This window comes from Panthera leo, chromosome A1, assembly GCF_018350215.1.
Source record: "Panthera leo isolate Ple1 chromosome A1, P.leo_Ple1_pat1.1, whole genome shotgun sequence".
NCBI classification, from domain to species: Eukaryota; Metazoa; Chordata; class Mammalia; order Carnivora; family Felidae; genus Panthera; species Panthera leo.
Genome location: NC_056679.1, coordinates 21935614 through 21962145, shown reverse-complemented (window position 1 = coordinate 21962145; position 26532 = coordinate 21935614). Strand labels below are relative to the sequence as shown.

General features: G+C 43.5%; 1 protein-coding gene and 1 long non-coding RNA gene across 8 annotated transcripts in view; one reads left to right on the top strand and one right to left on the bottom strand.

The window, feature by feature from the left end:
* The first annotated feature begins 1802 nt into the window (after positions 1-1802).
* On the top strand, positions 1803-21427 carry LOC122205533. Of its 2 annotated transcripts, none has more exons than XR_006196135.1 (5): positions 1803-2844; positions 6980-7341; positions 15001-15180; positions 15419-15463; positions 20750-21427. It is a non-coding gene; the product is annotated as an uncharacterized LOC122205533 (long non-coding RNA). The 2 variants fall into 2 exon arrangements; XR_006196130.1 differs by having other exon boundaries at positions 19686-21427.
* A 2098-nt stretch (positions 21428-23525) lies between these two features.
* CAB39L (calcium binding protein 39 like) overlaps positions 23526-26532 on the bottom strand; it is a 127002-nt gene continuing 123995 nt past the window's right edge. For all 6 annotated transcript variants that reach the window (XM_042913623.1, XM_042913467.1, XM_042913706.1 and 3 more), the window contains one exon: positions 23526-23865. In XM_042913623.1, coding sequence (XP_042769557.1) covers positions 23686-23865 — 180 coding nt within the window. In that variant the 3' untranslated portion in view covers positions 23526-23685. The remainder of the gene's footprint in view (positions 23866-26532) is intronic.

The window sequence follows — 26532 nt, the reverse complement described above, 5'->3', positions numbered from 1 at the left end:
TATGATGTTAACAGTGAAGAAATAGTCTGGAGTATTGAAACTAGCCTTTTTTGAATTCCATTCACCAATGCTGCCCATTTTTCGCTCCATACAATTAATAGAGTGTCTCATGGCTTTCAGTGGAAGGTTTTAAAAAAATTATTTGCAAACCTTAAGAATACTGGGAATCTTGAAAGTAAAATTATGGCCAGTCAGGTCAGTTGCATTCCAAATTGCTCTTTGTGAAACCTCTCAACTTTTATTTGCTGAGAAACTTTCAGGAAATTAGTCCAAAGATGAAGGTACATGTCTTGCACTTTCCTAGAGTTAGGGAGGGAGTGCATAGCCCATGGCCCACGGGCCTGGATGTGACATCATGAGGCACATCTGCCTTGGCTGTGCAGAGATAATCAGGTTTGCCCCTGCGATCAACCCCTTCCCTTCCACGACACCACTTGGCCTCATGAGGCCTCCTAACGGAGTCTCTCAGAACTCTACACAGGAGAATCCAAATGTTGACCAATGCCCCTATTTGAACAGCAGCCCGCTTAGGTGCACTGGGAGTTCAAAGTCATCATACCAGCCAGTTGAGAAATGCCTTAAATATTGAGAGAGGGGAGGAGAGATATCCTTAGAGATAACTAAGGCAAATTTGAAAACCAGTAGTGAAGCTATTTTAAAATATTTATCAATATGAAAATACTGAGATTTGCTTACATCCTCCCAGTTGCTTCAATATATTAATTATACATGTTTAAATTCATGTTAGAATTGTTGTTTTTTTACTAATATGTCATCCACATTTAATATTTTATAAATCAATCAGCAAAATTTTTATAAGATGCCAAAGCCTGGTATACTGCCAGGTTTATGGATGCATGTGTTGGATGTTGAGGGGGATATCAGAAGGGAGAAACATAAAATGGGAAAAACTAGGCTTAGGAAGTAGAAAATGGATATTTACAAGCACTATTAAAATATTCATGATAATGCATATTTCCTTCTTTACAACCTTATAAACTTTACAACTCAGTTTTCAACATTTATTGAGAATTTACTATGTAGTACCAGAAGGAAGGCTCTATGAGGGCAGGGATATATATATATATATATGTATATTCATATATATATTCATATATATATGAATTTATATGTGTGTGTGTATATATATATATATGAATTTATATATTTATGTATATAAATACATAAATGTTTTAAATGATGAATCCAGTGCCTACAATAGTGCCTGGCACATAATAGGCATTCAGTAAGTATTTGTTGATTGATTGAATGAGTACAGGACACTGACTAGATCCTGGAAATAAGAGGTGTAAGAAATGCTCCCTCATCTCAAGAAGCTCACAATCTAGTGGAAGACAGAAGCATGAGAGAATGATTCTCAGAGGGGGTTCCCTGGACAAGCTGCTTTAGCATCACCTGGGGACTTGTTAGAAATGCAGATTATTGGGGTCCGCTGAGACCTATTGAATCAGATACTGTGTGTGGGACCTAGCAATCTCTGTTTTCACAGCTCTCCTAATGACCTTGGAGTTTGAGAACCACCCTATGAATGTAACTATAGAAAGCTTATAATATATATAATTAAAACTACTAGAAATAATAACAAACAACTCTGTATTGCAAGGAAACTAGGATGTGTTTTTAGCTAAGAAAAGGTATGAGGTATGGAGATGTATTTTTGTTAAGAGAAAAGAAAGTAAATTTTGTCCTAAAGTAAAGCTGGTTATTTCAGAATGAAAAGAGAAAAATAAAGGACAAACTAAGGACATAGACATTTAGGAAAAGAAAAAGAGAAAGGAAGGAAAAGAAGGAAGGGAGGGAGGGAGGGAGGATGGAAGGAAGGAAGGGAGGGAGTTAGTTTTGTAGTCACATTGGCTAAAAATTGAATTGTTATAAAGGTTTTTAAAAATGATACACTTGCTTTTTTAATAGTTTGCGTATGTAATTTTCTTTCATTTGCAGAAAGGGCAAAGTTTTCTTGGACTATTGGTCTGCTCTTAATAAGATATTATGAATGTTTTGTTTTGTTTTGTTTTGTTTTACCTTTTGAGTAATCTGCCTGAAAAGCAAAAATGTTGTGTTTTACTAAAATACTTTCCTGTGCTTCATGTTGTCTTTATCAGATCTTTGATTACTTAACTGAGTCTTAACGCTAAGAGCTGAATTTTACTTAAAACAATGTAATCTCCTGTATTTGCTTTTAAAATCTTTCGTCACTTTGGTTAAAAATATAATTAAGTATTATCTGTGATCCTATTTAGTCAAGTGTCCAAACCTTTTGATATTTTTTGCAAACTTTCCAAAATCGATTTTTAAACACAATTTTTTGACCTGGAAAGTGAGTTGGAGTTTTCCAGGGGTCCCTGGAACATCTCAAAAGATTTGTTTTTTCTCTTTATAAAAGGGAGGTGCTAAATGAATTGGTTTATGTGATATTGCTAAATTACATGGGAAGTATTGTTAAATAAGAAATATCAAGCTTTCTTTACATTGTATCTGTATAGGTATCTGTTTTAAGTGTTGCAGAAATTATATGAAATTCCTAGAAATCAGATGTCCCAGGATAATGTTATCACTGTAATTCCAGTTATTATCTTAAAATGTTGTATTCCCAGATATAATCAGATTTTCTTGCCAATTGCATTGTAATGAACTTTATCAGATCTTTAACCATGGCCATTTTTAAGTCCTTTCTCCTTTACAGACAGTTACTGTTTTATTCTGATGTTTTGTAAAAGTTTTCCTGTAAAAGTGCTTCATCTTCAAGGAGGTTCATGAATGGACTCTAACAAATATTGTGGAATACAAGTTTCTGATAACTTTAAGGTCGTCCAACTGAACTGGGTAAGAATTTCCATAACTACCGAAAAACTGAATTCACACAGAACAAACATTAATTACATGGGGTTGAATGAACATGGGAGTGAGTGAACTGAGGAGGATGATCATAATTTTTTATGACTTTTTGGTTTGAAACATTGCTGTTTTTTTTTTAATGTTTGGTTTTTCCAGATTTAAGAAAAACCTTTTTCTCTTTTCTCTTAATTTCTCTATGATTTATAGCAGTTTGTTGAATTATTCCTTTATAAGCAGAATTGAAACAATTGCTTTTTCTCCCTACCTCATACCTCCAGAATTTAACAACTGTTAGTGAGTATTCTTATTTTCATGGCAATACAGTTATTTGAGTAAGCTCAATAAGAATCTGTTCTTAAAATGAGCATAAGTGGAAACATTGGTTATGTTACTGAGGCTTTGACTGGAATGTCATATCTGAGAGATCTACATAGACTTAGATATGACCAGACAGCTTTAAGAAACTACGGTTGACTTTAGGGAGCCAATAAACAATAGAGCCCCTTGGAAAAGTTGGCCTGGTACCTTGCTTACAGGCTTCCCAGCAGCCTTACTAGGTGAATGTGGAGGGTCACTTCCTGGCAGGCTCAGGAACCTCAGAATATTTGGGAGACCTTGAGAAGAGAGGAATTAACCCAGATTTGTAGGTATTGCAGGTGAAGTGTGATAGCAAGTCCTTGGCTTGGCTTCCTAGCCTCAAGAGGCTTTTAAGAGTTCAATCTGAGATTCCTTACCAAAAATTGTAGCAAAGCAGAGTTAGAAGAGCCTATATGATCAGTTACTATTCTTGCTACACTTGTGTAAATAGGCCAATTTTATTGAAACTAGATTTAATTTGCAAACAAATTAGTCTTTCTGTGATTATTTTTGGTAGATGGAAAAATTATGTTTCAGCAATACACCTTTATAAATATCAGATTCTAGGGGCGCCTGGGTGGCTCAGTTGGTTAAGTGTCCCACTCTTGATTTTGGCTCAGGTCATGATCTCACAGTTTTGTGAATTCAAGCCCTACATCAGGCTCTGAGCTGGCAGTGCAGAACCTACTTAAGAGTCTCTCCCTTGCTCTCTGCCCCTCCCTCCCTCACTTTGTCTCTCTCAAAGTAAATAAATAAACTTAAAAAAGAAACCTTATGAATATCAGATTCTAGTGCTGTTAATTAGCTTTGAGGTTTTGTTTTCCACCTGTTAAAGTTACTGGATCCTGAGTTCTAGTTTCCTCCAATATTTGGCTATAGCTCTGCAAATAAACCTTTCCAATTTTCTCTCAGTTTTGACTTGGAATCACTAAGAACAAAACTAACCTTTCCCCCAAAGCCTTATAAACTGAATGCGAATGACTTGATATAAACTTTCGGAGAAATGGCCACAATAACTCGTGTTTCAACAATCATGCCTGCTGCTCTATGTGCCTCTCAGAAAGTTTACTTGAACACCTGGTGATGTCAGAGACATTCAAACTGCAAAAGATGCTTTGATTCTGACATCTAGAAATTTTCTTGACTGGCTGCCCCTGGGCTTAGAAGCTGGTTTATAATTTGTTGTAATCATTAACCTTTGTTTTTCTTTTGTTTCCATAGAAATGCCTTAATAAATAGTTGATTTCTCACACATTATAGACCCAATTGTGGGAGCCCAGTTATATCACAACCTCCTAATATTAGATACAACCATTTAACTGAACTGAGCTGTTTTTTTTTTTTTTTTAATTTTTTTTTCAACGTTTTTTATTTATTTTTGGGACAGAGAGAGACAGAGCATGAACGGGGAGGGGCAAAGAGAGAGGGAGGCACAGAATCGGAAACAGGCTCCAGGCTCCGAGCCATCAGCCCAGAGCCTGACGTGGGGCTCGAACTCACGGACTGCGAGATCGTGACCTGGCTGAAGTCGGACGCTTAACCGACTGCGCCACCCAGGCGCCCCTGAACTGAGCTGTTTTTAAGACTAAGAGATTAATTCCATGAAATAGTAAAATAATCTACCAACTCAGCTTCTGGATTATGAAGCTTTTTGCAGTTTCAAAGGTGGGATTGAAGGGAAGCAAAGTATGCCACTCTAAAAAATATGCCACTTTGGCATATGGATTATGTTGAATTAAAATTATTTAAGAAATAGCCATTGTAAGAAGGACACTCCTTTGTCCCCCTGGAAGCAGGAAATAAACTCCTGTGTGAAGGGCACCCTCTCGGCACCTGGCGGGTGAAAGCATTCTCATCACTGGAGACGGGATTCAGGATTGAGAAGCCTGTAAAAACAACTTCATTACTTCTTCATTAATTTGCTACCCCAAGCCCAAATTCCTTCATCAATTCTTCACAAATACTTGTTTCTTGGTTTTTTTAAAGGTATAAAGGCTGCCTTCCTGGTCACTTCTTTTGAGTCTCATATTTGTATGGCTTGTGTATATATGGAATTAAATTTGTTTTTTTCTCCTGATAAGTTATCTTATATCAATTTAATTTTTAGGCCAGCCAAAGAATCTAGAAGGGAAGAAGGGAAAATTTTCCTTTCCTTACACATCTTTTTTACATTTGCTTTCAAGGGCACATGCTGGTTTTTTGTTGGTTTTTTTTTTTTAATGTTTATTTATTTTTGAGAGACAGAGACAGAGACAGAGCACGAGCAGGGGAGGGACAGAGAGAGGGAAACGCAGAATCCGAAGCAGGCTCCAGGCTCTGAGCTGTCAGCACAGAGCCTGACTCGGGGCTCAAACCCACAAACTGTGAGATCATGACCTGAGCAAAGCCGGCTGCTTAACCAGCTGAGCCACCCACGCGCCCCACATACTGGGTTCCTGGAAGAACATTCATGCTTACTGCCAGACCAGCACTGTTTCAGAGGCCAACCAGAGAGCCTCTCAGGACCATAACCAAGTCAGCTCTGATTATGCCCACTTCTAAGAGAGACTTACAGCCAATCCATTTAATTTACTCTGTTACCCTTTGTCAAATTTCTTCATTCTCCTTAACCTGTGATACCTTTCCTATTGGGAAAAGATAACTAGCTGCTCTAACCTGGGTGACTCTGTTCTGGTTAGTAGAGGAGGCTTTTTGGTCCAGAACCTTTGTGGGTTTTCTAACTTTTCTGTATTTGAGCAGATTGGTCTTCCAGTTATGCTGTGGCTTATTGTGCTGACACAGTGAAGGAAGTGTGCTAACGGGTTATGGATGGCTACCTCAGTCACCCCAAGAAGGGACTGAGTTACAGCTCAGGCCACGTTTATAACCTACTGAGTGTGGAACTAGGGATCTGTTATTTCAGGCCAACATGTAGATGTATTGCTACCATTTACTCAACTCCTGAGCACCTACATGCTAAACGCTCTCCATCCCAAATGGAGACAGTGTAGTTTGCTTTGGACACGTTTTTAAAATAGAAGAAATTAAATTTTAGCTGTCAAAAATAATAAAATTATATTTTGAGAAGTTAAGAAATTTGTCCAGTAGCAGACTGAATGCATAATGTTTATTTTCCAGAGTTGATCGTATATCTTTACCTCCAAGCACAAGTTTAAAGCTGTGAGTTTTTCAGAATCCTAACTAAATGATGTACCAAAAAACCTTTTATTGAGATTTTAGAGCAGTTTACTAGCTTTGCTAGATTTTTGTCTTTAGTTTTTATCACACCAGAAAATCAGTGTAGAAAATCAGGTTCCCTAAACCTTGGCACGATTGGCATTTTGAGCCAGATGACTCTGCTGTGAGGGTTGTCCTCTGCATTGTGGAACATTTAGCTGCATCCCTTGTCTCCACCCACTAGATGTCAGTAGCAACTCCTCATCCAGAAGACAGCCAAAAATGTTCCTTAGGGGGCAAAGTCACCCCCAGCTGAAAGCCACTGGCATAAACCATCAAGTGTAAGTGTATTTTACGATACATGCCTTACTGTATTGGATGTAAGGCCATTTCATGTAGTATAATGACACCTAAGGCCTTTTCTATGGCTAGGTCCCCAGATTTGAAGATGACAAATCGAACTGATTCATTTTCAGATCTTTTAAAGAACTTAGGTTTAGGGTGGGTAAGTCAAAAGCAGTTTGAAATCTCACATCTCTGATTTTAATTTAGGTGGCGGGGGGAGGTTACAACCTGTAGCTTTGCTTGGTTCTGTTTGTTCGTTTTTCAGATTACTGATACATGTGAATCAGCCAGACCATTTTGTAAATACCCTCAACCTGCAATAATTTTTTCCACCTGTTTCCAAAAGGTAATGGAAAATCTAGAGTTAACACCTAGCTGGGCTATACATCAATCAATCAAAAGTTAACTTGGGTGAGGTTTGGTCATAGCTGGATGTCATACAGAGACAGCCTGATTTCCTTCTCTTAAGAGCATAGAATTGAGTCTATTATATTTGCCTCCCAGCACAGAAAAGTGACATACCTGTTCCTGTTCCATGGCCTGAGTCATCATACATGCTATGATTCATTTTGCAAGGATAGAGCACACTGTTGGGTCTGATCAAATTTTCTCTTATCGGTTGACCAGGTAGGCCTATCTTTTCTTGTATCAGCATTTGTCATGTATCTTAAAGTTACTGATTTTTTTATTCCTTTTTTTTTTTTTTTTTTTAAGTAGGCTCCACACTCCTTGTGGGGCTTGAACTCATGACCCTGGGATCAAGAGTCACATGCTCTACCTACTGAGCCAGCCAGGTGCCCCTAGACTCATTGATATTTTTAATACAATTACTGTTGACCATTAAAAATCCAATGGACCTACTTAATACAAAAAGTACAGAACTTTTCTATCATTTAGGCTGAGTTTTGAAAATCCTGTCTCCAAGTAAAACAAACCCCATTAGTAAGTACCAGTTGAAAATGAGGCCCATTTAAAATGGAATACCCTACATTAAAGTATGTAGAAGTTGGTCCATAAATATATTTACCATGTACAATGAACTGCATTTAAATAGACAGATTTCGGGGCGCCTGGGTGGCGCAGTCGGTTAAGCGTCCGACTTCAGCCAGGTCACGATCTCGCGGTCCGTGAGTTCGAGCCCCGCGTCAGGCTCTGGGCTGATGGCTCGGAGCCTGGAGCCTGTTTCCGATTCTGTGTCTCCCTCTCTCTCTGCCCCTCCCCCGTTCATGCTCTGTCTCTCTCTGTCCCAAAAATAAATAAAAAAACGTTGAAAAAAAAATAAATAAATAAATAGACAGATTTCAAAGGAACTCAGATTCATCCACTGTAGCACACTTTCTATAAATCTGGAAACAGGAGAGTCTGGGAGATGAAATGATTTCTTAAATACTAGTTCACAATGTTGCAAGGGCCTAATCAAGAAGTGTCAGGGTTGTGCCTCCCTTCCCCCCATTTTCAGTTTTATTTCTAATGTAAGCTCACATTTGCCATGTTGGCTGATTTTAACATGTATGTTACAGTAATAAATTCAAGGACTTCCATTATTGTCAATTTAGTCATTTTTTAGTAAAATTATACCTACATATTTTAAATGATAAATAGCTCTATAAACCTTACTTTGAATTGATAGATAGCTCTATAAACCTTACTTTGAATCAAGATGTTTATTTTTAGAGAGAGAAAGCAGGGAAGGGGCAGAGAGAGGGAGACAGAGGATCCGAAGCCAAATTTGCACTGACAGCAGAGAGCCAGATGTGGGGCTCAAACTCATGAACTCGTGAGATCATGAGCTGAGCCAAAGTCTGATGCTTAACCAACTGAGCCACCCGTACTCCCCTGAGCCATTGTCTTTTGAATTTCCATAATGGAATAGCTTTCTTTCACCTCACTCCCCTCTCCACATACTTCCTCTCTCCATGCTCCGCACTGTTACACTTTTGTTTTGGTTGCATCAATATTCACTGTTTGTCATTATGACTCTGTAAATGCTAATCACAGTTTGTCATGTGTACTAGCATTCCTTTTCCTTTCTTTATTGAATTTATTTTCCTGAATTTAAAAATTGCCTTTTTTTTTTTTTTTTTTTTTTTTTTTTGGCTTGGTTTTCTATTTTAGTACTAATCTATAGCCAAACTGGTCTCCCAGTTATGTAACCTTCTCTCAATACAGTCAGGCATATTGGGTATCCTAAAAAAATTCTTTTTGAAGAAATCCCTCTTAAGGCCTTCTGTCCACCTCCAGTCTGGACTGATTGCTCACTAGACATGCTGCACAGGTGTATTTTGGGGCCCACCCTTCACAACTGTCTTGGGAATCCCCTGTTTCCAGGGACCCATGTCTTTCTCTATTTGGTGGGGCATATTTTTCAGAAGATTCCTGAGAAAGGATACAGAGAATGGGTACATGGTAGAAGGATGACTGTCAGATAAGACTTTGGGTGTGGAGCAGTTTTGATACTCTGAGTATCTGCCAATATCTTTATTCCTCACATTTAATTGATGGTTAGGTATAGAATTGTAGATTGGGAATCATTGTCCCTCAGAAATTGGAAGGCATTGTTTCATAATCCTTATTACACTACTAGAGAAAGTTTCGAGGTTTGGGTTGAAACCCTAATAAACTAGGGTTCTTCACCAGATATTCTGGAACAGTGTAGAACAGAGCACATGGCATCATGCAGAACAGCAGCCTTCAGGGCCTCGCTTTTGTAGGCACACCTCCCAAAACGCTGCTGTTGATTTCTCCATTCTCTTTGTCCTGTAAGTTTATATTCAAAATAAAACAAAAATCCTTTACTTTCATTTAATGATTTTGAGGATGAAAAATAGAGGTAAATTAATATATTCATATCTCCATGTTTGCATTTTCTGTAATGTTTTGGCTTTAAGCATCAAACTCACACAGTCATTTTAAACATTTTCACTAATATATTTGATACAAATAGCCACCCCATAATACCATTATCCATCTTTTCCTTGGGGATAAGCCCCTAAGGGATTGTGTTAGAGCAGTGCATGTTCTTCCACCAAGGACTTTTTTAAAGACTTGATGGAGATGAGGAGTACCTGAGAAAGATCCTCTCAAAGCAACCTTTGGGGATAGGGTCAAATCTTGTTCACCATCACTGTAGCATCTGGATGTGTTTGCATTTGTTATTTCTGATTTCTTTTTTGGTTCTGGTGTTCACCTCTGACCTGTGCTAGAATTGGTCCACTAGGTGGCTTCAGGCTCCGGTTCAGTTCAGACCCTGGCTCCCACCCTGTACCTCTGAAACATCCACCCTGGGTACTCCCTGATGAGCTTCCCCTGAAGCCTGAGCATTTACTTTATGATCATTTTTTATAATAACTCACTCTACAAAATTAAAAAAAAATTATGAGGGGTATCTGGGTGGCTCAGTCAGTTAAGCTGACTTGGGCTCAGGTCATGATCTCACAGTCTGAGTATGAGCCCCACGTCGGGCTCTCTGCTGTCAGCGTAGAACCCACTTCTGATCCTCGTGTCCCTCTCTGTCTGCCCCTCCCCCACTCACTCACTCTCAAAAATATTTAAAAAAAACAATGAAAAAAATTTTTATGATACATTCGAGTGAAGTTTCAGTATGCAACACATTCATGGAATTTTCGTGATTTGTAATGATTATGCACAATGGAAAAGCAGTGAAATATTACCTGTTTTTACAAAGGGACCATCAAGCTTGTGTTTCCTTTGTGGTGATAGAAATAACTCAAAAGACTAGCAAGTATACATGTCTGCCCATATGTCATCATTTTTTATTTTAATTTACCACATAGAGTTACAGCTTTCATTTCCATAAGGATGACTGTAACCCAGCAAGTTACTGTTCCTGCAAACCTCGCCTGACTTCCATTGTCTGCCAGATCTTTTCAGTTTGGTCCGCTTTATTTCTGTGCCAACACTTTTCTTTATAAACATGAATTCTATCTTTAGTGACACTAAGGTACATGAGTATTTCTCATTTTCCTGAATGTTATTTCTAAACGCATATAGCTTTTCGGGGAGGAGAAAGATATAAGGGGAATCCATGCAGGCTTTGTTGAGTATAGCTTTGTTGAGTATGGCACAAAGCAATTTGTTAGGGAAAGCACATGTCTTTCAGAAGGACATGAGCCCGGACTTTTCTGGAATAACTCTTCCCCCAACTCCCTCCCAGTCACTCTAGATATGAAGGCAGTTGTGTTTCTGCAAGTTTCAGTTTTCGGAAATTGGAGTCCAGGCGAAGTTGAACCGGGAGAAGCTGTGGTCCATCCCAGTGCTGACACCCACACCTAAAGGTGCTCAGCCTGGGATGTATCCCCAGGGCATGAGGTGGAGTAAGGAGGCTGTTTGCCTGTAGAGAACACGGCTCTTCCTAATGAGTGGAGGTGGGGGTGGGGTCTGAGCAGCATGAAGTACCTGATAGAGTCCGATGTGCCCATTTCCAGAGTTTCAAAAAAAGAAAGCAAGAGTTATGCTAGAAGATGCAAAGGTACTATGGGTGCCTGATGTCATTAAATCTCAAGAATGTTAAGCCCACGAGCAGTGAGGCTCCTGTGTAGCATACCACAACCTCTGGCCAACTTGGTTTCATCCGTGATGATAACCAGTGGTAGTTCTCCTGGCTCTTTATCTGAACACTCCATGACTCATCATCCCACTGACCAATATTTCTGAGAGCTTACTGTGTGCCTGGCACTCTGTTGAGCAAACCCAGGGACACACCCTGCCCTCGTGGAACTTATAGTCCAGCTGGGAGTCAGACGTAAATATCCATGAAGATAAACGAAAGAGAGGTACATCGAGAAGAACTAGTGGTCTGACAAAAATAAGCACACGTGACTCCAGTTCTCCACCCAGATGTCGGGTATTACGCTTCTCAGGGAACTATCAGCTGACCTCAGTGGATCCAGAAGGTTGTATTGGTTTAGGTTCTTGAAAAATACTCCATGCTGAACAAGGAAATATTTTGGAAAGCATCCAGAAGAACAGAAGAAAAGTAATGTTAAAAATGCAAATAACTATAGTCTCAGATACAAGTGTTTCTGTTGACAAATTTTGCCATACCTGGTTCATTCTGACACTGAAGTAGCCTTATTAAAGGACACTGTTTCAGCTGAAATTATACACTTTAGTGTCATCTAATGGAGAACCCATATGCTTGTTGGGGTATTAGGTGGAAAGAAGTGTTTTCTTTTATAAAAAAAGCCAAAGTTGGGGTCCCTGGGTAGCTCAGTTGGTTAAGGTCCCACTCTTGATTTTGGCTCAGGTCAAGATCTCCCAGTTCATCAGATCGAGCACCACATCGGGCCTGGAGTCTGCTTAAGATTCTCTCTTCCTCCTCCTCTGCCCCTCCCCTGCTCACTCGCTTTCTTTCTAAAGAAAAAATAATAATAATTAAACATGCGGAGGAAAGACACCATTCAAACTACTATAATCATGCCCAAACAATTCCCTAATTAATGGATATATATTATAGGATGAATACAGGGTAGGGAGGCTCCACCTTTCTCAGCTAAGGTTGCTACCAACATGACAAACTTCAGTTCTTCCTGCCTATTTGATCTGTGGGAATTGTCCAGAATCAGATGCCATCGTGGGCCTCTGCACAGACTGTTCGTTCTGGGAACGTCTCCAACAAAGTCGTTGTAAGTGGCCCAGTAGTGGTTTGGGTGGACCAGGAGGGTGACACAGAATGCACGGTCAGACCATTCTCTAAAAATGCCTCAATGGGGCTCCTGGGTGGCTCAGTCGGTTAAGCGTCTGACTCTTGGTTTCTGCTCAGGTCATGATCTCGAGGTTTGTGAATCGAGCCCTGCATCAAGCTCTGTGCTGAGCTGCTTGGGATTCTCTGCTTGACAGTGCAGAGCCTGCTTGGGATTCTCTCTCTCTCTTTCTCTCTCTCTCCCTCCCTCTCCCTGCCCCTCCCCTGCTTGTGCTGTCTCTCTCTGTCTCTGTCTCTCAAAAATAAATAAACTTAAAAAAAAATTTTTAAAGATAAAATTAAAATGCCTCAGTGACAGAAGCACCATCAACCGCAGAAACAAATATTTACTGAGTTTGATCCAAGCGCCCAAACTGAGGAAATGTGAACACTGGGAAAGAAGGTTCTAGTTCAAACTTCCTAGACTTTTATTTTATTTTTTTTAAGAAAACAGACATCTCCAAAGAGACTTTTATGTTCTAAGGGACAAACAAAATCGTAGTAAATTAAATGTGTACTGTTTATTTCAGCTGGCACATTAACTATATAGTTAATGTGGTGTCTCCAAGCAAGGTGGTTGGCTCTCTTTACATGCTAGAATAATCAATGATTTATGTACTTGACCATCTTTTCATAATCCTTCACACAAGCATGTGTATTTATGACTGTTTTAGAAAACTTTGAGGATAATTTTACTATTGAAAGGGATTATAAATTTTTTGCCATTGTGACTGTGCTTGTTTAACCATATCTAAAATTCTTCTGAAGTCAAATACTTTTTCAGCTAGAACAGTGAGGCATTGTGGCAAAATAGGCTGGGGGGCTTGCCAGGTTACATTTGCTAAAAATGGGACATGTGTTTATTTGGTCCCTCAAGGTTGGAACTCAGAAATCACCTTATCCAGTGATTATCAACAGGGGCACTGATGCCATATTGAGTGTGATCATTTTCCATTGTTTAGGACTATCTTGAGCATTGTCAGGGGATTTAGTACCCCTGGCCCACCTGCACCAAATGCCACTTGAATCATCTAGAAATTTGGACAACAAACGCCCACAATGGGGTGTGCCATGGGGGACTGCCCTTGGGTGAGAAACACTGATCAATCCAATGACCCATGAATGGGCTGCACAGGTCCCCTTCCACCATCCTCTAAAGATAACAGGTCAGCCCAGCTCTTCTCCCATGCACCCACACCTCCAGTGATGAAGAAATCACCACCTCCTAAAGCCACATTTGAACTCTACTCATTATTAAAATGTTATTTTTTATGACATAACTCCCCCCTCCCCCATTTCCATCATTAGCCTTTGGTCTGTAACACAGACCTCTTTGTTTCTCATCCTCTTCCACATGAATGCCCTTCAGTCTTTGAGAGTAGCCATTGTGTTCCTGCTGTCCCATGACAACCTCCCACCCCTCCTGGAAACTTACTGTGTCATTGTACATGGTTTTGCACTTCATGGCAAAGCACTTTTTATATTACCTCATTTAATTTTCACACCATGATGTAGGGGTGATCATTTCCTCTTCACAAGGAATGAAATGGAGTTTCAGACCCAATGACTGACCCAAGGCTGCACTGTTGGTCATTGGTCAAGCAGGAACATGAATCTAGTTCTTATGCAAATTCAGTACCTGTCACACTTCTCCCAGTGTTCGCTAGATTTTGTCCAGTCTCTCCCTTTCCAATGCCTTCTTTCTTTCCATCTCCACCTCTGCTTGTCTCCCACCATAGAAGGCATGATGGCCCCAATTTTTTACCCTTTTTGTATTTGCATCCTTTACCATATTGCTTTGCATTTCTTCCTAGCAACAGGTGGAATATATTTCTCAGCTCTTGATTTTGGGTTCAATAGAATGAAGTGAAAATGTCATTATACCAGTTCTGATATTAGGCCTCAAGAAGCCTTGTATGTTCCCACTTGTTCTTTTGCATTTCTGCCTTCATTAGACACAAGGAGCAGAGCCGCCTCAGCTGTCCTATTTAGATTAGCTGACCCCCAGCCAACCCAGAGGCTTGCAAGAAAAAAACAATTGGTTTTATTTAACTTATTGAGTTTGGAATTATTTGTTATGCAGCGGTTGCTAACTGATACATTTCTTCAACCTTCAGAAAACAAAGACTTTACCCACTGTTTTTCTTTCCCTCATTACTTGAAAGCCTGTACTAGCTTTCTTAACATCTTCATCTTTTGTTTCACAAACCACTGCTACCTTCTGCTCCACTCTCCCTGTGAGAAGGGGTCCCCAACTTCTAATGGCCAAACACTACGTGGTCCTGACAGCCTTTAGCGCCTTGAATCATCCTGCCCTTCTGTAACTCCTTCTTTGGTTTTCATGACACTTCCTGTGTTTCTCATCTCTCTTTCCTCCTGTCAGGAGTCTCCTCTCTGCCCTTGTTGCCTCTTGCTTTCCTTCTCTCTCCCCAGGGACCCTAGCCTCTCTCATGACTTCAAGGACCACAAAAGTATTGACAGCTGTTTGTATCCCCATGTCTCTTCAATATTCCAGCTGTGTGTGCATGTCTGTTTGACAGCTCCTGCAGGGGGTGCTGATGGTTTCACACAGGAAATCATTGCAGGTGGAGTGGAGGAGGAGTGGCATAGGAAGAGATGAGTGGTCAGGACTCCAGACCAGAAGGTACTGCAAGAATCCAGGCAAGAGGTGATGTGGCCAGGCTCAGATGTCAGAGTCACCAGAAACCCTTGATTGAGCACCTGTGCTTCCTCCTGCAAAGCTGCAGTTTTGTTTTTGGACTCAGGTATAGGACTTCACATTTATCCTTCTTAAATCTATTCATGGTTAGCTTTGGCCCAGTACTGCAACCTGTCACACTCCTTGTTAATTCTATTATACCCACTTAATTAGGCATCCCTCCTGGACCGATGTCAATCAGTCATTTGGTCAATGTGTTACTTGTATCCTACTCAAGGTACAGATAACACTGAAAAGAAAGGTTCTGGCAGGAAGACTACAACAATACCTGTTATTTGTTTTAGCTACCAAATGGCTGCATGACCCAGAAATTGATGCAGGTGTGGCTGGTAAGTGAAACTAGAATTTGAGTATTATTGGATGTTTGGGGATTTGGAATTGGGGGGTGGGGCAGAGGAGCATGGTGGGGACATGGAAGGACAGTATGACTCACTGGAACTGTATATGGTTGTAGCATCAGCCAGCAAGGAGTAGGAGGTTGGCAGGGGAGAAGGACACCAAGAAGGGCTTTTGGAACACTTCTGTGGTGCAATAGGGAGCCATAGAAGGTTGTAACAGAACACAATCATATTTGTACCCTTAAACAATCACTCCAGCATCAGTGTGGAGAATTCATCCGTGTGGAGTGATGGCTGGTGGTTGGATCAAAATGAGAAACGATGAGGATATGAGCAAAGGTGACATTTGTAGGGAATGAGAAGAGGGGAGAGAGAATGTGACTGAATTGAGCAGAAAGAGGGCAGAGTTGCAGGGAGTTAGCAGGATCAGCCTAGAGGTGGTGCCACAGGAAGTAATAGGGGAAAGACACAAGTGAAATTATGATTCATAAAGAATGAATCAGTCTTTCATTCAAAAACACTGATTGAAAAAATGTACATATCAAGTCAGCACTTTCTACGTTCCAGTCACTGAGCTAGACTCCGGGGATGTGTCTGTGAAGAAGACAGACATTGCCTGGCTCCAGGAGGTTTGCGACCTGGTGTGGGAGGCTCCTGTGCTTGGGGAAGACCCGGGCAGATATTTAAGCTGGGGGTTTGAGGATGGGGTCAAGAGGCAGCCAGACAGAGTATATGCTGGAGAATAGCTCCAGGCGAAAGTAACAGCCTAGAAGGGGAAAGACCAGGGCAGGAACTGACAAGCAGCGGGGTTTGCTGGGACCTCCTTGGAACCAGACCAGGCACCCGGTGCTTGGAGGACAGTGGCAAGGGCTTGGGTGTGCTTCTGAGTGTCCAGGGAAGCCATCAGAGGTTATGGGACAGGGGAGGGCCGCCAGGGCCTGTCTGAACTATGAGAAGTTCCCCTGGGAAGTGCGCGGAGAGCTGCCCCCCCCCCCCCCCGCAGGAAATCCCCCGCCCCCCCCACCGCAGCAGCAGCTGCGGTCAGGGGCAGGGCCATGGCGTGGCTGCAGAGAAGTGCTCAGGCCGGGCAAGTGATTCGGGAGTAGAAATACAGAGGGATGGGCTGGGGGTGAGAGGAGTCACTCAGGACCTGGTAGACTGCTGGTGTGAACAAGTGGGACATTGAGGGGGGTGCTCGGGAAGTCACCGGCTCTGCCTCGGGGTCCTAGTGCCCATCCAGAAGAAGGAAAACTTAGCCGCTTGGAGATCAGACAAGGGGTCTGGGTCCGCAGTGATGGGGGTCACGGGCATGCACATGGGGGTGTAGAGGTAGAGGAGGGTATATGGGGCCATTCAGGAGAGGAGTGGTCAGAGAGGAGGGGTGGAGGGACAGTGGTCACAGTCTCCCCTGTCCTGGAGTGTGGAGGGAGAGAAGGGCTGACAGTAGAGAGGGTTCTGGCCGGCCGCCAGCAGCCTCGGCACATCCTGGATGGCCCTTCTGTGGTGAATTGACTCTCACAGACTCCTCTCCTTGGCACTGTTGGGGGCTGCAGAGAAGAGCTCTGAGGAGAGGGCAGCATCCAGCCTGGGAAGGAGCCGCAGGGACACTGGGGCATCGTCTCCAGCGAGGTGGCCCATCAGCTCCTCACTGGCTTCCCACAGGCAGCTCACACCAGATCCCAGCTCCTCTCCATGAGGTCAGGGCCAGATCCTGAGCCTTTCCCGACAGCGACGTTGGGTGAAGTCCTGCATGCCCTCCTTGCCCTGGCCCTCTCCTCCAGGCACTGGTTTCCTGGTGGCTCAGGCTGTGTGCCACTCGAGGACACAGACGGGCACAGCCAACTGCCAACTGAAAACCGCCAGTCTGTTTGGAAATGTCCCCTGTCAAGGTGAAGGGCAGCCTGGTGCTGCCAGAGGCCACCAGGTGGCTGCAGGCACGCCCTCCTCCTTCCTCCCAAAACCCCAGGCAGCACAGAGTCTCATTCACACAGATGGGCCAGGTCACGGCCCTGTGAATGCCATGCATCGCCCCCAGAAAACGGCAGAGGCTTCTTCCCCCACAGCAGGAACAGCAGTCTGCAGTTAGGGCCTTGCCTCTGTTCCTGAAGCTGGCATCCGGACCAGGGCCTCTCCAGGATGGGGCTGGGGAAAGAGCCAGGCCTAGCTGGGAGGTCAACCACCTTTTGTCCCGATGGCACTTTTTCAAAGGTATGTCAGCCTGGTCTTTAATGGAAATACCAAGCCTCTTAGTGAGCAGCTCTGGCCCACAGAGCTTACTTACTGCATGAGACACAGACTCGGATCGATGTCGCCATGACTGGGTCTGGTGGACACCTAGAAAGAACTTGGGGCCGTCAGGGAGGAAGGAGTACACACCCAGCAGCCCTCAACCCTCACTGAACAAACAGAGGAGGCTGAAGGGAAGGAACATGGTGGTTTTCCCCTGAGCCTCCAGTAGGAGAGAGGAGAAGAGACAGCTACAGGTAACATAAGAATACACCTGAAAATGGGGTGAAGGACTGGGTGTGTTCTGAGGCCCCAACTATAGCAAGGAACGGGTGGCTTCCTCCACACGTGGACTTCCGTAACCCCCCCAAACCAGTGCGATTGGCCCCTACTTTTCTTGAGCTCCAGATTCATTTGTCCACCTGCTGCCCAGAGTCTCCATGTGGAGATACCACACCAAACTATCCAGAGCTGCCCTCACCATCTCTCTCACACGATTTGGTCCCTCGGGTGGGCACCTGGCCACAGCCACAGGCCTGTGAGGCGCCCTGGTCCTCGCCCTTATCTTCCAGAAATGGCACGGAACTAGGTGTGGTCGATGTTAAGCCCTGAATGTCTCACAAGTCCTGTAGCTTCTGCCTCTGGGCTGTGGGTTTGAATTCCGCTCAGCCATGTGCTCCCTGTACCATCTTGGGCAAGTGCCCCTCGCTCTGCCTCTGTTTCCGCATCTGTAAAATCAGGGTAATCAGCACACGGTGGTTTTGAGGACTGAGTTTTGTACCTCCTGAAGTGTCTAAGCAGCAGGCACTAAGTCAGCAATAGCTGCCTTGATGATGGTATTAAACCCTTAGGACAGCATTCAAGACTCCCCTCCCGGCCCCCTCCACACATCCACACCTGACACACCGGGCACGCACTTCGTCATTCTCTGACCGTGCCATGCTCCAGGCCCTGTGGCTCCTTGTGCCTGGATTGCACACAGCAAACCTTTTCCCCGGCTGGCAGTGAGCCCCTGAGGGCCACTGAGGGAGAGGACAGGGAAGCACCTCCTGAGCTGGCTCGTGACGCACAGGTCACCCACGTTAGCGCCTTCACTTGCAAAACCTCACTGTGAGGCAGGTCTTCTTTTTGCCTTGCTTTTTGGGCAGGAAACTGCAGCTCAGTGATTCTTCAGCTCCAAGAGCTGGTCGTGGAGCTGGAATGAAGTCCAGGTGTGTGGCCTTCCGCACCGTTTGTGTAGCTTCACTGACTGTGCAAACCTCTCATGTCGTTTAAGGGGAAAAACTAGAGGTCTTTGAGAGAGAGAGAGGACACGAAGAGGATGTGGAAACAATTCCCTCGGTGGTGGGTTTGCAATGTGTCCACTTAGCTAAGCCGAAACACGTTTCCAGGACTAATGAATTTGGGTCTCAAGTTGTCAGAGCTGCGAGGAGAAGCCAAGTGGCAGCCACATGTACCCTGGCAAAGTTTCTCTGAATCTGGGATCAGCCTGGGGAGCTCCCCAGTGAACTGCGCTGTCCCGTGGTCAGCCGCCATTCTGGAAGATGGAGGGCTCAGCGTGGCTCCACGGACTCCAGTGCTTCCTCATGGGTTCCCACTTTCAGTCGGCCTTGACCTGCCCTGCTGACTCAGGGACAGTATACGAGGCCTAACCCCTCTGGCAATCCTGCTGTGTCCCTCTGTGGTTGGTCCAGAATTAGTTCAATGGACATTGGGTTACATGGGTAAACAAGTGGTTGAATAAATCAATGTTTTGGTTGCTTTGCAATTCAAATTACAGGAGAACTAAAACTAAGGGAAGTCATGTTTTCCAACCTCTCCTAAAGGACAGATTAATGCATTTAACATGTTCTCCCCAAAGTCCCCCGTGGTCGCGGCTCTTTAAAGTAACATAGATGGCTCATGGTGTAGTGATTAAATCACAATCCGTGTTAGTTGATGGTAAAGGGGTTGTGAATTTTTATGTGGTTTTGTGACTTTATTTTAGGGTGTTGGTCCTCATACACCCTCCTCCACGGGAGGGGCTAGGTGATCCCCGCAGGAATCAGATGTGCATCCATCAGACTTCTGCCTTGTGGCAGCCCTGTGGCTCTGGGCCACAGAGGAATCTGAGATGGAAGAATGGCCGGCTGGGCAGCAACCACTCCTATCAGGAAATCTAAGCCAACGTTACGTCCAACTGAAAAAGCAAGCCAAGAGAACAAAAGCAGGTGCAGAATTACAGTCTGAAATTAATACCTGCATGCAGTCAAAGGGTTGTTCAAAATTCTAGATTGAATTCCCTATCCTGTAGGTCTCATTTGACCTTCCAAACATCAGACGACCAAGCGGAACAAATTTGCCCCCCTTGAATGAATCTAGCTTTTGAAGTCTTTCCACTGAGTTATCCTTCAGCTCTGGAATCCAGGATTCCCTCTTTTTCCTTGGGGGCCGTGAAGTGAAGTATCTGTCCCCACCCTGGGAAAGCCAGAGAGCATGTCTGCCTTGTGATGCATCCTCCTTTCCCAAGAGACAGCCTTTGGGAGCAGACCTAGCCTTAAATCCCGGCTCAGTTGCTGGCTGATGTGGAGCACGTTCCTTACTCTTTCAGTCACTGTGTTCTCCTCCACAAAGTGACGTATCTGTAGAGGCCTAGTGCAAGCCAGGATTAGCATGTTGTTTTACTATGCTTTTGTTATGGTAGCGACATAAAAGCACTTTCCAGATTTCAAAAGTAAAATGATAGCCTTGTTCACATCCATCTTCAATCTTTTCAGTCTTCTTAGGAAGACCAAATCTAGCTTCATATGTTTCAGACCTTTGTCCACCAACAGGCCCTCACTACAGCATCCGAAACCTTCCTGGAAGAACAAAATGTTGGCGATTTCATGCCAAACGTACATTAATGTTTTGGATAAAATGGGGAAAAAAAGATATAAAATCTTGGTTTTGGCTCATATAAGTAGACTAGAAAGATCTGTAAGTCTATTTGGAAACATCTGTCTTTTCATATTAAAAAAAAGTGTGACTCTCCTATTTCATTTTCTGTTACATTATTATGATCTCTTCCAGGTCTTGTGTAATTTCCAGACTGCACTGTGGCTCCAAGCAGCCTTGTATCACACAGACCAGTTGGCTGGTGACCGAGGCTTTGAGAGGCTCACCTGCTCCTCCCTCTCCCTGGCAGATATGCCCCCCCAGAGCCGCCAAGGAAGAGAACCCAGGGAGGCCGGCGATTGAGAAAGCTTGCACCAAGGCTGTGTGCACTCGGCCTTTTCTCCAGGGGTAATCCTAACATTTGGGCAGATGCCTGGCTTTAGCCAAGAGCCTCGTCCAAGAACATCATGATCTCAATCCTTGCTGGCTCACTCTGCCTTTGGCCCCCCAGGAGCCTCCCAGGCGGCAGCAGGGAAGGGCACAGAGTATTTCCTGACACCCTGAGCCTCTCCTGGTTCCCAGCTTTGAGGATGAAAGAGGGAGGAGGAACAGAGTTTGGCCTCAGGCCACCAGGGGCTTGTACCCCAGGGCTAGCCCGTGCTGTCTGGGAAAGTTAAACTGCTCAGAGCCTCAGTTTCCTCAAGTATGAAATGGGAGTGGCTCTGGCTGAGATGTGTATTTAGTGCCAGGCAGGCGGTGCTCTGTCAGTGGCAGCCTCACTTGGACAGTGGGACAGCAACAAGGCCGTGCAGTTAGTCAAGTGCAGGAGAAGATGCTGTGGGGCCTCTGGGCAGATTGAGCGCCCCCTAGAGGCCAACCCGCCCTCCACCTGGGGATTTCCCTGTTGGGAGTGACAGGAACACAAACCGGGGACATGCAGAGGAAGGAAACTGACCACAGAGTGTGTGGCACCTTTTTATTTAGTCAGTCTTTATTTAAATGTGTGTTTTGAAATAGCTTATTAAATAGGACCTTCTCCAAGTTCAATTCTCACAATATTTACAGTGAATTTTGTGCAAACATATTTTGACTGTGAGCTTCTTGCTCCCCCCTTTCACGTTAATAATTTACAAATTTGTCTCACACAAAACCCCATCTACTTCATTCATCGCCTCTTAGGCTCTAGTTTTCTGTTGGACAGGTACTGATCTAGGGTAAGGATTTGTTGGCCAAGAGCTAATTCACGCCCAGAGGAAATAAAACATTTTATTTATCAAAAAAGAATTACAACAAGGCATTGCTTTCCAAATGGAAACATGTGTCCTAAGATGTTGCAGAACAGTATTAGCAGCCAAATAAATTTCCAACGATTATAGGGCTTCTCTCTCTCTCTCTTTTTGAATGTTTACAGTCCTCTCTTTGAATCAAATAAGCAAAATCAGAAAAGTCAAATTCTAAGAGAGCCTGGACTGTCTGGGAATGTTATAAAAATAAGCTGACTTCAGTCAGCTAAAGAACGAAGGTCCTCGAATGCGCCACCAGGTGGGGGTGGCCGTCCGCACCGGCACTGGCCAGAGCTGCTGTGAGAGGTCCCACAGGCCCCTCTCTGTTGGCCTCAGGACTCCACGCTGGGCCCAGAACCACACGGACCTGCGCCCCTGCCAAGAAGGGTGGACCCCTGCCAGGTAATCCTTCACATATAAAAGCGACAGAGGGCACGGAGCCCAGAGGAGGATCCCTGGAGAGGCATCCTTCCCTCTCTGGTGGAGAAATGCCCGCTGAAGAACACGGCACACGGTGTGGTATAAACTGTGGGTCCTGATGGAAGGCAACCCCTCACGATTTAGAAAGATACGAAAAATATACATTAATCATTATACCCCTAATGTCTTGCAAATATAGCTTTAAGATTTCATTCCATACACTTGAGGTCTAAAAACAAATCATAACCTTTTTTGTTGTTGGCCCATGCCTTTTTTAAAAAAGAACACAAATTAAGTCCCTTAATCATACGGGTATGCAAGAGAATATTTGAGACCAAAATTTTGTAGGGTTTCTACCTTGTTGCCGAAAGCTTTAATGGGAAATCAGAGTGGCAGCTAATTAGAAAATAATTATAAAGATAAAAAAAGATAACTTTTGGTCATTTAAGAGTTTTTTGCACACATTTAATCATTTGCCCTTCCAATGGCAAGTTCCCTTCTTTATAGAAGCGGGTCTCACCCTCTAGACCCACAGTTTTGTACATGCCAGGCATCCCAGTGCGTGATTCCTACTCTAAAACAACTTTCACCACAAAAAAAATTTTCCCATAATGACAATGAGGAACAGTCGAATTATTCCAAACATTCCCTAACCCTCCAGGAGCCTGTGTGAAACAGCAGTGCCCCCGGCCTCACCATCTGTGAGCAGGTCCTACCCACGGGTCCCCAAGTCCCTGTGACTCTTGCTGATGCATCCTCCCTTTGCTAGGCGGGTCCCCCACTAACCACTAACCAGGCTGGAGGTTGCAGGGGGTGCCCCAGGAAGTCGGGTGCTGAGGAGAGCCACTGCGACAGGGCTCGGACAGTGAGGGAGAGGGGGGCTGTGCTTCCCTAGCAAGTTAGCTACAGTCTGAGCACACAGGCAGGGAACAAGGACGACTGAAAACGTGGACCTTACTTCACCAGCTCTCTCAGCGCCTTGACAAAACTGAATGTCCAAGTGCAGATAGGCGGGATGGTTTTGCGCCTCTTGCCCCCACAGCCAATTCTCCTCTGAGAACTTAATTTTGAGGGCTCAGTGATGCCCGTGCTTTGGGCTTCTACTCGGTGGCCTGTGCTGACTCAGGGCTCAGATCTGCAAGCCCATGACCCTGCTGCCTTTTGCCAACAAAGGGTTAAAACTTGTTTATCAACATCTAATACAATGGCTCTGATTTGACATAAATCATCCCAGACTTGATTCAAATGAATACATTATTCTAGGTTAATCATTTTTCATTCAAATGTTTATATTCCATCTACCCTGAACAATGAATTGAGAAAAAACAGGCACCTCCAAAACCTTCCCAAGAACAATGACTTTTTCAAATGACATTTTCTGTACAAACAAATGACACGGTGACTGTGGCAGGAGGGTGGGTGAGCCCCTCAAGGGGTGGTTTTCTTCAAGTCCCGGATCTGTTTAATCAGGTAGTTCTTCTCATCAGTGAACTGCTCATCGTCCGTCCTTTCCTTTTGGAAGCTGCTCAGAAACTCAATGAGTTTGGGTTGATTTTTTAATAGAATCTCCACAATAGGCTGTGTTTTGTGAGGACTGGCCACGAACACCTGAAACGTAAAGAAACACCTCGGACAAGGAACGCACAGCAGCCACAATGTAGACCCCACTCGGGGTCCTCGTGTTACTTGTGTTAGTAAAATATAGAGGCCCCAGATTATGCTTCCCCACTGAGGGAAGTCAGTAATTCCCCATTCATATGTGTTCTGGGCAGCTAGCCAGGAGCACATTAGAACCATCTACAAACATTTTAAATTTTACTTTGTTTCGATTCTAAATGTCTTAAATGGTGGGGTGCCTGCGTGGTTCGGTGTGTTAAGCATCCAACTCTTGATTTTGGCTCAGGTCATGATCTCATGGTTCCTGGGATTGAGCCCCGCGTTGGGCTCTGTGCTGACTGACGGGAGCCCGCTTGGGATTCTCTCCCTTCCTGTCTCTGCCCCTCCCCTGCATGCATGCACACACACACACACACACACACACACACACACAGTCACTCTCTCTCTCTCTCTCAAAATAAATATTTTTGTTTTAAAAAGGACCCCCAACTGGTTTACGTTGTTATACAGAATGCCTGACCTTTATACAATACTTATTAGTATGTCAGAAAATCATGTGCTAAAGCCAAATATGTGGCTCCTGTGGTTACCATTTATTTACAAGGTACTTGCTGTGAAGTTTTAGGTAGAAACTGTCTGGCATTTTGTGGCAACTACCGTAAATAACTCATAATAGTCTTTCTTTCTAAAAAATAAAGATTATATTGGATAAACTAAGCTTCTCTGTTTCAATACAACATAAATGTGAAACGTAGAGGAATTTGCAGTCAGGCATCACTGGATTAACTACACTGAATCTCCACACTGTACACCAAAAAATTGCTAACTTTGCATTCAAGTTTAAAATTTTTTCCTAGTTTAATTTTTTATGACTCTTGAACTCTGCTGCCTCTAAAGGTAGCTGCTGCTTAGAGGCAGCTGAGGTAACAGTGCACAATCCTTCTGAGGCGGCCAGGAACTGAGGGCCCCAGTGCGGCTGGAGATGACCCAGTACCATAAGGAATGCACTTCTTTTTTTAAATGTTTATTTTTGAGAGAGACAGAGTGCAAGCAGGGGAGGGGCAGAGAGAGAGACGGGGACAGAGGATCCGAAGGAGGCTCTGTGCTGACAGCAGAACTCACAAACCATGAGATCATGACCTGAGCCAAAGTCAGACGCTTAACTGACTGAGCCACCCAGGCGCCCCAGGAACACACTTCTAAATCAAGGCACGGTGAGCCAAACCTTCTGAATATTATGACCAGTATAGGCAGTTTCTTGGTTCTCTCTCTGCTGAACCCATTTTTTTAACATGCTATTTTCAAACCACCCCAAACAAGTCAGACAAATGGAACTACCTGTGGCTTCTCTTTTTATAGCGTGGTCTTATTGGCTGTATCCCTGCATTTACACACGTTTCAGAACTGTGATTCATGGAGTTCTCAAGCATGGGTAGAGAAAGGCAAATATCATGACCACAACACAAATATTTTTAACTCAGAAAACTAAGAATACTTTGCTCTCTATTTTAAACCTGAATGCTTTTTTATGAAAGATTAAAAAAAAAAAAAAGCATGCCTTATACACACATTCATTCATTGCATTCAAATCCTATTTTGCCAAGAGGGATTTGCACTAAACAAGGCATTGGAAGGTTAGTATTCTGCTTTGCTAACCTTACTGTCTGAGAGGCATGTCGGAAGCCCTGAGTACTTCGTACGTGGATTTGAAACCGGGGCTCCCGTTACAGTTACATGGAAGTAACTCAAAGCTAAATTCCATTCCAGTGAAGTATAAAATAAGGCCTCTTCATTCTAAAGGCTCCCCACTTCAGGTGAATACAAATCTGAGCGATATCATATTTAGAATATTTTGACACAATACCTGTCATTATTGATCAAAGACAGTAACTTTTTTCCTATTTAAGAAAGAAGGACCTGATCCCTGTCTCTGCAAGCCGGCTGATGTCTGTGAGCACCAGTGAGCCCACAGCTGGACCAGACGGGGCCCTACCACCTGTGCGGGGAGAAACAAAACCATGGGAGGGAAGTGAGCAGGGAGGAAGAGAGCAGGTTGGAAGTTCAGGATGCTTAAAACTCTCCAGATTCTCCTGAAATCATCCCCCTCACTGCCACTGTCCTTATCATCATTCTGATTATGAAAGTGATATGTGTGGAAAACCAGGAAAACAAAGAAAAAGAAAGACACAAAGAAGAAAGGAAAAAAAAAAAAACCTCTTAAATAATTTCTCCACCTAAAGATACCACTGTGAATATCTGGTGTACGTCCTTCCGGCATTTCTTTCTGTGCATATAGCTATAAATATAGTTTAGACAAAACTGGGCTTGCATTCTATACATGGTGGTTTGTAAACCGCTTCCTCATTTACTATGTTTTTAATAGTTACAGCTGCTTCTTACATTGAAGTGAGCCAATCACCATTTAAGGTACGGTCAAGGCTACAATAAGAGACGTTGTTGTTCTGACAACTGCTTTGGGATTTTGGAATCCAAGTCTTTGGGATTTACAAATTGCACACAATTGTGGAAATTATGTAAGAAACTATATACTTATTCCAAAACGACATGGAAAAGCAACTTTAAAAAATTTCTTATTTTAATAATATTCACATTTCCTTATAAATATCACTAGTCTTCGTTTTCCTTATATACTATCAC